Source organism: Narcine bancroftii, chromosome 12 (assembly GCF_036971445.1).
Source record: "Narcine bancroftii isolate sNarBan1 chromosome 12, sNarBan1.hap1, whole genome shotgun sequence".
NCBI classification, from domain to species: Eukaryota; Metazoa; Chordata; class Chondrichthyes; order Torpediniformes; family Narcinidae; genus Narcine; species Narcine bancroftii.
Window position 1 is genome coordinate 90,011,742 of NC_091480.1, and position 12,155 is coordinate 90,023,896.

The window sequence follows — 12,155 nt, forward strand, 5'->3', positions numbered from 1 at the left end:
ACATTTTGGGAAGAATTAAATCAGATACTAAATAAAATTACAAACATACCAAAAAAAAAGAGATATTTCTTTTAAGTAACATAAGAAGTAGAGAATTAGGCCTCAAATTGGATAAAGTGCGCAAAAAAAACAAAACAAAAAAAACAAAACATTATGATAACCTTAGCAATCGCAAAAAAATGTAAAATGTCAACTTGGAAAATGGAAGAGAGCATGAGTATACAGCAATGGTACATGGAAATGAATGAATGTATTCCATTGGAAAAAGTAACATATAATTTAAAAAAATTAAGTCACAATGTTTGAATAAATATGGGAACCAAACATGAGAGAGCTTGCCAATGACCTCCATCCCCTAAAATGAGAATGAAAATGATAAGAAGAGTGTGTAATGAATAGATGATGCATTTTTCTTGTTTGTCTTCCTTTGTGTGAAAATATTGTTTTTATTGTATTGTACATGTTGAATATTTATGGGGGGTGGGTAGAGGGGAGGGAGGTAAGGGGGGGGGGGAAGGGGAGAAAAGACCACTGTGTAAATTTAATGAGATAGTTTTGTACATATTTTGGTTGATATGGTTCACAGTGTAAAAAAAAATAATTTAAAAAAAGAAACCCAGGGGAGTTCCTTTGATCCCTAACAAATACCAATCAAAAAATTAAAGTTCAACAGAAACTTTTATCGATTTTCTTTACAGGAAATTGACTACTAAATATGCTTACATATGAAAATTAGTGATTATTCAAGTGTAATCTATTGATTCAGAAGGACTTTAAGACATGTGAAAGGCACAAATACATTCAATCCTTTTCCATGACCACTTCTTTTTAAATAGTAATACAAACTTTTTCATTGGTTTCATCAAATTTCACTCAAGGATCACAAGATGGTGTGCATTACCTCATTATAAATCTGCTAACATGCATATAATAAATGTTCACTAATTTATTTTGTCCCATATCTTTTGCAAAATATTGATAAGTGCCTTATTTCTACTTTGCATTTGATACGAAAAAAATGATATAATCTATGCTATTAATGGAATTTTTTTTTTTTTTTTTTTTACTTGTCGCTTTAAAACCAGATGTTTTCCTTTCCAGTATTTCAGCATTTGCAATGCCTGAAGGGTGCTGACAATGTCCACAGGATTAACGGCAGTTTCTTGACTTATTTCTGAAAAAAAAAGTTTGGTAAATGATCAGGTGGCTACATTGAATAAGAAATGCCTGTGTATTGAGCTTTTCAAATAAAAGAGTATATATTGCACGCAGAGTCAATATAGCTATCTGAAAGAAAATGCTACGTGCATAGTGCCTACCGGGAGCTCTTCCACATGTTTCATTATAATTAAATTAGATGTGGCTTTGACTCAATACTCAAATTGCCACGTTAGTTCAATTTGTATTGGGAATGGATCATGCACATAAGATCGTTTGTTGGATTAAGTCTTCAAACAAAAAAGGTATCAGAGAATTTTTGTTCATTTTGCAGTGGACAAAACTAAATTGATAGTTTGGATTCAGAATTGGCTTGACCGTAGAAAACAGATGGTAGCAGAAGAGGGTGTTAAACTGGCTGGAGGTCCATGACCAGAGGTGTTCATACATATGACTGGGAATTAAATGTAGATGGGAGGGTTAGCAAATTTATAGGTGACACAAAAATTGGTAGAAGCTGCTGACAATGCAAGAGACCAATGAAAGGATACAACAGGTTATAGACCAGTTTGAAATATGGGTTTAAAAAAAAAATGGCAGATGAAGTTTAATCTGAGAAAGTAGAAAGTGTTGCAATTTAGGAGGTCAAAAGTAAAGGGAAAGTGTGCAGTTAATGGCAGGACCCCAAAAAGACTGTTGTCCAGAGGGATCTGTCAATCAATTTGATCATCCTGAGAAGGTGACATTGGGCAGGCTTCCCTTCATTTGACACCGCACCATGGGTGCAGTGGTGGCCACAAGGAAATCATGTGACATCTATTTAAAACTTCGCATGGAATTTTGGTCACTCTACTGCAGGAAAGATGAGGAGGCTTTGGAAGGGTATAGAAGAGATCATTCGTGGTGCTGCCTGGATGAGGGAATGTGAGCTTCAAGGAGAAGTTGGACAAATTGGGTTATTTTCTCTGGAGCAATAGAAGTTGATGGAAGACAATAATATTATGAGAGGCATAAGCAGGGGAGACAACAAAATCTAAAAATGTCAAATATTAGAGGGTTTTCATTTAAGGTGAGAGGAGGAAATTTTAAAGGAGTTATCAGGTGGGACATTTCTCTCTGGAGATTAGGGCAAGAAGGGACCTTGTAGAGCAGTGACTCTCAGCCTTTTTCTTTCCACTTACATACCACTAAGTAATCCCTATGCCATAAGTGCTCTGTGATTAGTAAGAAGATTGCTTAAGATGGTACGTGAGTAGGAGGGGAAGGTTGAGAATCACTGCTCTAGACCAAATAGTTACGGAAACATTTTGCTTGAGAAAAGTTGTCATGGGCCCATTCCTTGGGAGTTATGAAACAGTGCGTGCACTTAATGAGTCAATTAGGTACGATTAAAACAGTCGTTTTCAAACTTTTTCTTTCCACCCGCATACCACCTTAAGCAACCCCTTGCAAATCACAGAGCACTGATGGCATAGGAAATACTTAAAATGGATGTGAGTGGAAAGAAAAAGGTTGAGAATCACTGTTGTGTTGTGTGGAGGTTTATAACATTAATGAGGGACATAGATAAGGTACCAGCATTTAGCACAACGCTGTTACAGCACCAGCGATCGGGACTTGGGTTAAAATCTCACGCTGTCTGTAAGGAGTTTGTAAGTTCTCCAGGAACTCCAGTTTTCTTCCATCCTTCAAAATGTACAGGGGATTGTAGGTCAATTGAGTATTATTGGGAGGCCATGGGCTTGTAAGGAGAAACAGGTCTAAATTTTAAATTTTAAAATTTAAATTGTCATAGTCTTCTCAGAGTAGGAAAGCTATTTTAGGGTATAGATTTACAGTACTAGGGATCTGAGAGATCTTCTTCAAACAGAGTACATAGACAGCCTGGTGTAGAAATGTGTTGAGCAGCAACAATGGGGTGGAGTGGGGATGATAGATAGAGGCAAAATCTGTTAAGATTCTGATAAGATCAGGGCAGCACAGTTAGTGAAAAGCTGTCACAGTAACCAGGGTTTGAATCCAGTACTGTTCTGTAAGGAGTTTGCACATTTTCCCTGTGTCTGCATGGGTTTATCCAGGTGTTCCAATTTTCTCCCACCATTCAAAATGTACTGGGGTTGTAGGTGAATTGGGTGTAATTGGGCAGCATGGGCTTGTGGAAAGTCTAAATGTTTAAAAAAGTGATAATACTGGTAGAATGAAAGATGAGAGGGGAGGTGAAGGACAATGGGACCAGATGGAACCAAGGTGTAGCAGGGAGAAAAGAACAGGAGGGACAGAAGTAGCTTGGAAGAGAGAAGGGGCTCATGACCTGTAATTGGAGCTTATTACCTGAAATCCAGCATATTGTTTTTTGCTCCAGATTTCAGTACCTGCAGTTCTCAAGTGCCAAGGATCATTGGGATAGGGGAAGAACTCAGGAAAATGGGACAAGTTGAGGCAAGACCTGTTCTAGTGCTGTCTCCAGGATATAGGTCAGTATTTTTTTTTTTAAATACACAGAGAGGTAGGTATCTGGAATGTGGTGCCAGGCACAGTGGTGGAAGGCAAATCAATGCAGCATTGAAGAGATGTTTGGATGTAAAATGAATATGCAGGGAATAGTGGATTATGGATCATATGCAAGCTGCAGAGATTAGCTTGACATGGACATTGTAGGCTGAAGGGCCTGATCCTGTGCTGCATTGTTCTATGTTCTATAAAGTTCTTTATGGTGAGACAAAACCAAAATTCTGCATGTTAGAATCTGAAACAAAACAGAAAATACCAGAAATATTCAAATTAAGCAACATTTATGGAGAGAGGGAAATGTTTTCTCCCTTTCATTTGCATTGCATCTTGCTTTGTATTTCCAGTATTTTCTGTTTGAATTCTGTTCACATCTTATTTGAATAATTTGTAATGAATTGTCTACCTTTATCAAATTTGTTAACAAAATAGCTTATTTACATTTTAAGCTATCCATCTCAACAGAAATAATATTTTTCAAGCACACAGATAATTCAATACATCCAGCAATAAATTTGGACCCCAAAGCGAAAACAATTACAGGCAAAAACAAAATTGCTCGAGACCCATCAAATCAGTTTTAACAATGAAAAAGTCTTGAGAAATATTTTGTACTTCAGATTCAGGAATACTGAGCACCAATAACATCCTATGTAAAGGCTTTTTGAAAAATGGCTGCTGTAGTATACCCTCCCATATATCATGCAAATACCTAAATCATGAACTAATAGCTGCAAGGCAAACCAAATGTTCCCAAAGTTGGGAAAGCAAACATCATGATGGTTATTACGAGGGTGATAAGGCTCAATTAGTCCAAGACCCTGATAAATAATGTTCTACAACATCATGATTGCAGAAAACTTGGCTTCAGCCTTCTGATATTTAGCTGCTCCATGAGAATTAATGCTGATTACAAACCTTATAGACAATATTTCATGTTATTTTATAAAATAATTATAATTGTATTGAAATCTGATTTTTAAATAAATTGACATTTTTCAGCCCTTAGCTTCCAAAAACCATTGCTCCAAGAATAGCAAAATACTCAGCAACCAATTATATTTATATAGTAAATTCTGAAGCTGGCATATCCATACATTTCATGTGCACATATTGTTAGAGTGTATTGGCCTATGTGTTGTGTAGTTTTATGTTAAAAAGTGACAGTTTGCCTTGGAGAGCCAAGGTGACGGTGGACTGCTGAGAGAGTGGGAAACGGACTGAGCACGTACAGAAAATGATTTAAAAATTTCTGGACTTGGACGATAAACCACCACTGGGTGGAAGAAGGCCCGGAGCATGAGTCATGGTCTGGAGGACAGTTTAGCATGTTGGGCATTTTAAAAGAGATGAACATTCCGAAGGCAGCCAGAAGGATCCGGATCAAGCCATTTGTTCCTCTCTCTGCAACCAATACAAGACAACTTGGAATTTTGTGCTCTCTCTCTCTCTCAAAGATCTTTTGGGTTCAGTTTACCAAACAAACTGAATTCTGTTTTTTTTAATCTTTTCTTTGGTTGAGATCGAATTTTTATGAGTTTTGTGTCTGTTTTTTTCTGTGGGCTGGTTGGAAATATAACTTAGACTTTGATTACATGTTATATTTAAGCTGGGGAATTTATTAGTTTTATACTGTTATAGAGATTTGCACAGAGGGCATTGTTATAAAAGGGGGGGATTTTGAATTAAAGTTTGAAGGTGAATTCTTTGTTAATAAAGTAATTGTTAATCTTTATGATATGTCTTCTTTGTGGTTGCTGGTTTGATCTTGTAACAATATGCTCCACCCGATTTTTGCCTTTCCTATCTTCCTTCCATTTTAAAGGAGTTTTTTTTTTAATATGTTGAACCTCATTATTTCTTTCTATACCACCTTTCAAATTATAGGCACAGAAGATCTACTTCAGAGAACTTGGCAATGAAATTTTAAGTAAGTTTTAAATATTTTAAGATAGCAACTTTTCAGTTTCCTTGTCCTGTTCTCCATTTAGTAACATATTGAACCTCAAATAATAAAGGAAGAAAACTGGGAACCACACATAGTATCATTTAACCAGAATTGATCTGGTCATAAATTTCTAAGTTTCCCTTGTCGATAAAAATCCAAGTCCGTGACTTAAATCTAATCATCAGTGTAAATCAAGTTAGCCAATTTCAAGGAGGGAATTACAATTACCATATTTGATGGCACATAAGACCCATTTTTATCCCCTAAAAATTGGCTGATAAATATCCCACAGGTCTTGTATGCGAAGTCAAAATTAGCGTGATCCGTACATTGCATATCATGAGCGATACTGCCGTGTATGTGCAGGTGAAATTGATTAGGTTCTTCTAGCAAGCAAAGGCTTGGGTATCTCAGGATGTCAGTCAAAGCAGACAGGTGAGATTCCAGGCACCAATTTCATTCTATTGGATTCCCTTGGACATGTGGCCATGTCTCAGCTTCTCCTGCTGCCCGCACTGGGGGGATGGTGAGCTGTTACATGGAGAACCGGCCTCCTGTTTGCCAGCCGCAGTTTCCCAGCAGGCCTATGTGCGGTAGTAATTGGACACTTAATATTGCCAGGGAGAAACGACAGCCTGACCCACAGCTGGTGGTGTGCATAATGGATAGTGCCATGGTCACACTGCTGCTTCAGAAGATAGTTGAGGAGCTGCAGGTGACCAAAGGAGCAAGGGTGCAGAGGGAGCACAGTTTTTCCTGCTGGGAGAGGCTCCATGTGCACCAGGTCAGCCCTCCAGCTCCGAGGAAATTCATCTAATTCCAGAGCCGCCGCCACCGCTCACTTACCCCAGTGAGAAGGCTGACCATGGTGGCCCCCGCCAGCAGCACAAGAGATGCAGGAGGAACCCAGTTGCAAACACCTGCCGATTTCTGGTGGGGACTGCATGCTGAGGAGAGCCGCACAGCAAAGTGAGTGAGAACTAAATTAAAAACATTCAGCTTACTTGTAAATACACAAAAAAATGCTTAATATTCCCTGCTGATAGTTGGGGGGGAGGGGGGTCCCTTGTATGCCCTTAGGGTCTTATATGTTGTCAAATATGGTATATGCAGTACTGCTGGCCTGGGTTTGAATTTATATGCTGCAGGGAGGGCGAGGGCAGTTGTGACCTCAGATATATGGAAAAAGTATTTGTTATTGAGGCCAAGAACATAAAATTAAGATCACAACACAACTAGAAAATACTCTGCAGGATGCAATATGCATAATAATACATTTTAAAATGTACTGAATAAAATTGATGAATTCTACTAATAATAAACAATCTGGAACAGGAAAATAATGAAATTGCTGCAATGTAAAACAACAAACATAAAATCCTGTTTAAGTGTGACACATCAATTATCTAGGTCCAAATATCATTTTTACCTTTGATTGAAATTTCTTTGCCCTGGAAGTTGTGCAAATAACGTAGTAACACTTCTTTCCAATAGCTGCGGTAGCTTATGAGCCCAAGATCTGACAGAGGACGCTCTGGTGAACCAACTTTTTCTTCTACCTTAGACAACAAATAACCTTTCCCAAGAATGAAAACAAAACATGCATTACGAGAGTAAACCAATTTGGTATATGAAGAACTTTTCAAATTCACATTTAATATAGCACAAATTATTATTTGCTTCTCACATTTACCACATTTAATAAGCCTTAAATAAATAGTACTTGCATTTAAAGCAGTTTTTGTAATGATTTGTAGATGAAAAGTGTCTGTGGAATTTTTGCCAATCCAACAAAGTAAAAAATGACAGCTTTTGTCAAAAGAAACATTAAACAATCTAGATTTGTACCATAGAGTTACTCCTAACAAAAAAATCATCTTTCAAATAAATGAGAGGGCCAAATAGATCAATTCAGAAAAATCAAAAATATTTTTCAAAATATGCAACATGTGGGAAGGGGAATCTGGGCCAGAAAGTATGGCCCTTAATATCTTCTTTCTTTCTTTTCTTTGGCTTGGCTTCGCGGACGAAGATTTATGGAGGGGGTAAAAAGTCCACGTCAGCTGCAGGCTCGTTTGTGGCTGACCAGTCCGATGCGGGACAGGCAGACACGATTGCAGCGGTTGCAAGGGAAAATTGGTTGGTTGGGGTTGGGTGTTGGGTTTTTCCTCCTTTGCCTTTTGTCAGTGAGGTGGGCTCTGCGGTCTTCTTCAAAGGAGGCTGCTGCCCGCCAAACTGTGAGGCGCCAAGATGCACGGTTTGAGGCGTTATCAGCCCACTGGCGGTGGTCAATGTGGCAGGCACCAAGAGATTTCTTTAGGCAGTCCTTGTACCTTTTCTTTGGTGCACCTCTGTCACGGTGGCCAGTGGAGAGCTCGCCATATAATACGATCTTGGGAAGGCGATGGTCCTCCATTCTGGAGACGTGACCCATCCAGCGCAGCTGGATCTTCAGCAGCGTGGACTCGATGCTGTCGACCTCTGCCATCTCGAGTACCTCGACGTTAGGGGTGTGAGCGCTCCAATGGATGTTGAGGATGGAGCGGAGACAACGCTGGTGGAAGCATTCTAGGAGCCGTAGGTGGTGCCGGTAGAGGACCCATGATTCGGAGCCGAACAGGAGTGTGGGTATGACAACGGCTCTGTATACGCTTATCTTTGTGAGGTTTTTCAGTTGGTTGTTTTTCCAGACTCTTTTGTGTAGTCTTCCAAAGGCTACCAAAAGAGTCTGGCCCTTAATATATCTACTAAGCTTTTACTAATCGCTAAGAAAAAGTGCATTTCCCACTTGATTTGGAGTTAATATATTTTCATTGGACACAAGAGCTGAGTCAACAATATTCACTCCTGTGAAACATTTCTAGCCAATTTAAAATGATTCATGAAGCTTCTTATTGTATTCTTGCCCAAGTTTCTGAACTAACAAGTTCATAAATTTTTTTTGGGACATTCCAAAACTAGATAATTTATTTCAATCAACCTTCTTCATTTCAAATAAAGGAGAGCATTACAAATTCTAAAACCAAATTATTTATCCATTATGAAAACACAGATTTAAAAAAAGGGAAAGCTAAATTAAAATATAGCCTTGTGAACAAGACTATAGATAAACCCCAATTTTACAGTTTATTATAGCACAGAGTCATATAATGCAAAGCCAGGAAGTTTTGCCGTATCAGTGGTACAACACAACTATGTTCCAACTACATCCGATCTGTGGAAGTTGTGTTAGGAAACTCAAGTTAGAGGGGACCAACTCTCCAAATAAGATATTCGGAGCTACATCATCCTCAATATTACATTATCCCGAGAACTATAATTGCACAATTTGTGGATTAAACTAGTAGACAGATATAAATAGCTTTTTCATTAACACAAATACTTTCAAACAATGTTAAAGTCATTGAACAACTTTTCTGAAGAAAATACAGCAAGCAATTTGCACAAAGGAAGATCCCACATAATACTCTGGTGCATTGACACGCAAACGGAAAAATTTGTAGAAATAAAGTCTTCACCAATTTATTCTTTTAATAGTGGAAAAAAAACTCTGATTGAGGAGGATATGCTGATCGCTGACAAGACAAATCTACATTTAGATTCAGTGTTGGCATTAAACCAAGCATCAAATAGCTACTATAAAGATATTTCAATACGTACTGAAGTCGATGAGCATTTTCCCAAATCCTTGTCTCATGTACTGTGGCATTGTCAAAATGCAAGACACGTTATAGTTGAGGAATGAGTTCTTCTCCTAATATAAAAACATATACATTAGACACTATTTACTTGTATATCTTGAAAGAATTCCTCTAATTTTAATCTGTTAACAAAAGCATATATAAAAAACTCAAAATTGAGTTATTGAATACTGTATTGAAATTATTTCCTTGGCATTGCATTTATTAATTTTCCTTTTGATGGGCCAATAAAGTGATTAATGCCACTACCTTTTTACACACTCATGGTGTTTCTACTCATCAAGTTCAACACAGGAATTATGGTGGCCCTTACTGCCTGCAGTGCAACAGGAAAAGACCTCTGAAAAACCAATGGTCACATGAATAAAATAAATGGCTGCAACTTACTGGTTAAACAGGATTGAGACTGATTTATGACAGTTAATAAGCTTTCTGAAATGAAAAAAAAACTTACATTGCACCATGCCTTTAAGAAACAAAATTGGTATCACATGAGAGATGGAATAGTTTAAAAATGGAATTTCAGGGAGTTAAACCTAATTATCTGAAGGCAATTCCCGCAATGGAGTTTCGGGAAGGGGGGGGGGGGGGGGACACTTCCTCCAGAAACAAAATTGAAAAACTATATCATTTAAAAAATTTTAAGGCAGAGTTGAGGCAGAAAATACTGATGATATTCAGTCAGTCAGGCAGAATTTATAGAGAGAGGAACAGTTTCAAGTCAATGATCCTTCGCGTGATAACACTTTGGGCAGGGTAAATGCAGGATTGAGGTTTTCCCTGATTAAAAGTCATAGTGTCAAATATTGGTTATAAAAAGCCACTCAGCAGATGATAAAACATTTATTCACCCAGAGCGTAGCAAATATTTGGAATTCACCTAATCAAGATGACAATGTTATACATTCAAGACAAACTGATATCGAGATAGTGATGGGATCAAAGGAGGGAATCCATAATCGATGAAGTAAAGTGAAGCTGATGCAAATAAAAAAAATCAGCTACAATCACATTGTAAGGAAGAACAGCACCAATGGTAGAAGACATGGATGAAGGATGAAAAGAGAAAAATGTAAAGGGACCATTACAGGAAACTTCTTCATGCAGAGAGTAGTGGGAGTATCGGATGAGGTGACAACTGAAATTTGTAAATGTCAGCTCAATTTCGACATTTAAAAACAATTTGGACATTTGCAAGGAGTATGGAGGGATATGGTCGGGGTGAAAGTCAGTGGGACTAGGCAGAAAAATAATGCACACAAACTAGAAGGGCCTGTTGCTATGCTATTGTGTCCTATGGCTGAATAACCTACTCTTACTTAGAACCGTAGAAAATTACAGCACAAAAACGGGCCCTTTAGGCCCTTCTAGTCCCACTGAACTGCACCCAATCCATACCTTTTCCATCTATGTACCTGTCCAATTTCCTCTTAAATGTTAAAATTGAACCTGTATTCAACACCAGCTGGCAGCTCATTCCACACTCTCTCCACTCTCTGTGTGAAGAAGCTCACCATCATGTACTTCGATTTATGAAGGCCAACATACCAAAAGCTCTCTTTACAACCCTGTCTGCCTGTGAGACACTTTCAGGAATTTATGTATCTGTATTCTCAGATCCCTGTTTTACCACACTCCTCAGTGCCCTACCATTTAACATGTATATCCTTTCTTGGTCCGTTCTTCCAAAATGCAACACCTTACACTTGTCTGCATTAAATTCCATCTGCCATTTTACTGGTCATTTTTCCAACGGGTCCAGATCCCTCTGCAAGCTTTGAAAACCTCCTTTGCTGTCCGCAGCCTCCAATCTTAGTGTCAACTGCAAACTTGCTGATCCAATTTACTACATTATCATCCAGGTAATTGATATAGATGACAAACAATGGCCCCAGCACTGATCTCGGAGGCATTCTAGTCACAGGCCTCCAGTCTGAGGAGCAATCATCCACCACTACTCTCTGGCTTCTCCTGTCCAGCCATTGTCGAACCCAGTTCACTACTTCACCGAGGATACCTAGTGTCTGAGCCTTCCTGACTAACCTCACATGTGGGACTGTGTCAAAGACCTTACTAAAGTCCATGTAAACAACATCCACAGCCTTTCCTTCAACAACTTTCCTGTAAACGCCTTGAAAAACTCTATAAGGTTGGTTAAACACAACCTATAATGCACAAAGCCATGTTGAGATTTCAGATTTATTGTCAGAGTACATACATGACATGCAACCCTGAGATTCTTGTTCCTGCAGGCACTGTAGAATGACCACTAACTGGTAGTGCAAAATATAAACTGCACACTATCCCTCATCAGTTTCTGGCTATCCAAATAATTGTATATCCAATCTCTTAAAACACTTTTGAATAATTTACCTACTACTGTCGGCAGGTTCACCGGCCTATAATTTCCAGGGTTACTTTTGGAGCCCTTTTTAAACAATGGAACAATGTAAGCTACCCTCCAATCCTTTGGCACCACCCCATGGTTAAGGACATTTTAAATATTTCTGCTAGAGCCCCTGGAATTTCTACAATAGCTTCCCTCAAGGTCCGAGGGAATATCTTGTCAGGCCCTGGGGATTTATCCACCCTTATTTGCTTTAAGATAGCAAGCATCTCCTCCTCTTTAATCTGTATAGACTTCATGACCTCACTGCTCGTTTTCCTTACATCCCACCACTCTGTGCTCGTTTCCTGACTGAATACTGATGAAAAAAGAAAATGAAGATCTCCTCCAGCTCCATACAAAGCCGACCACTCTGATCAAGGGGACAATTAATGCCTCTTACTATTCTTTTGCTCTTAATATTCCTGTAGAAACAGTTAGGTTTCTACAGGTA

At 38.5% G+C, this 12,155-nt stretch overlaps 1 protein-coding gene across 1 annotated transcript in view; it reads right to left on the reverse strand.

The window, feature by feature from the left end:
• The window catches only part of kat7b (K(lysine) acetyltransferase 7b), a 56,837-nt gene that overhangs the window by 5,925 nt on the left and 38,757 nt on the right, over positions 1 to 12,155 (reverse strand). Inside the window, exons 13-15 of the mRNA XM_069904680.1 lie at positions 9,275 to 9,368; positions 7,044 to 7,190; positions 1,068 to 1,174 (exon numbers count right to left, since the gene is read on the reverse strand). Coding sequence (XP_069760781.1) covers positions 1,068 to 1,174; positions 7,044 to 7,190; positions 9,275 to 9,368 — 348 coding nt within the window. The remainder of the gene's footprint in view (positions 1 to 1,067; positions 1,175 to 7,043; positions 7,191 to 9,274; positions 9,369 to 12,155) is intronic.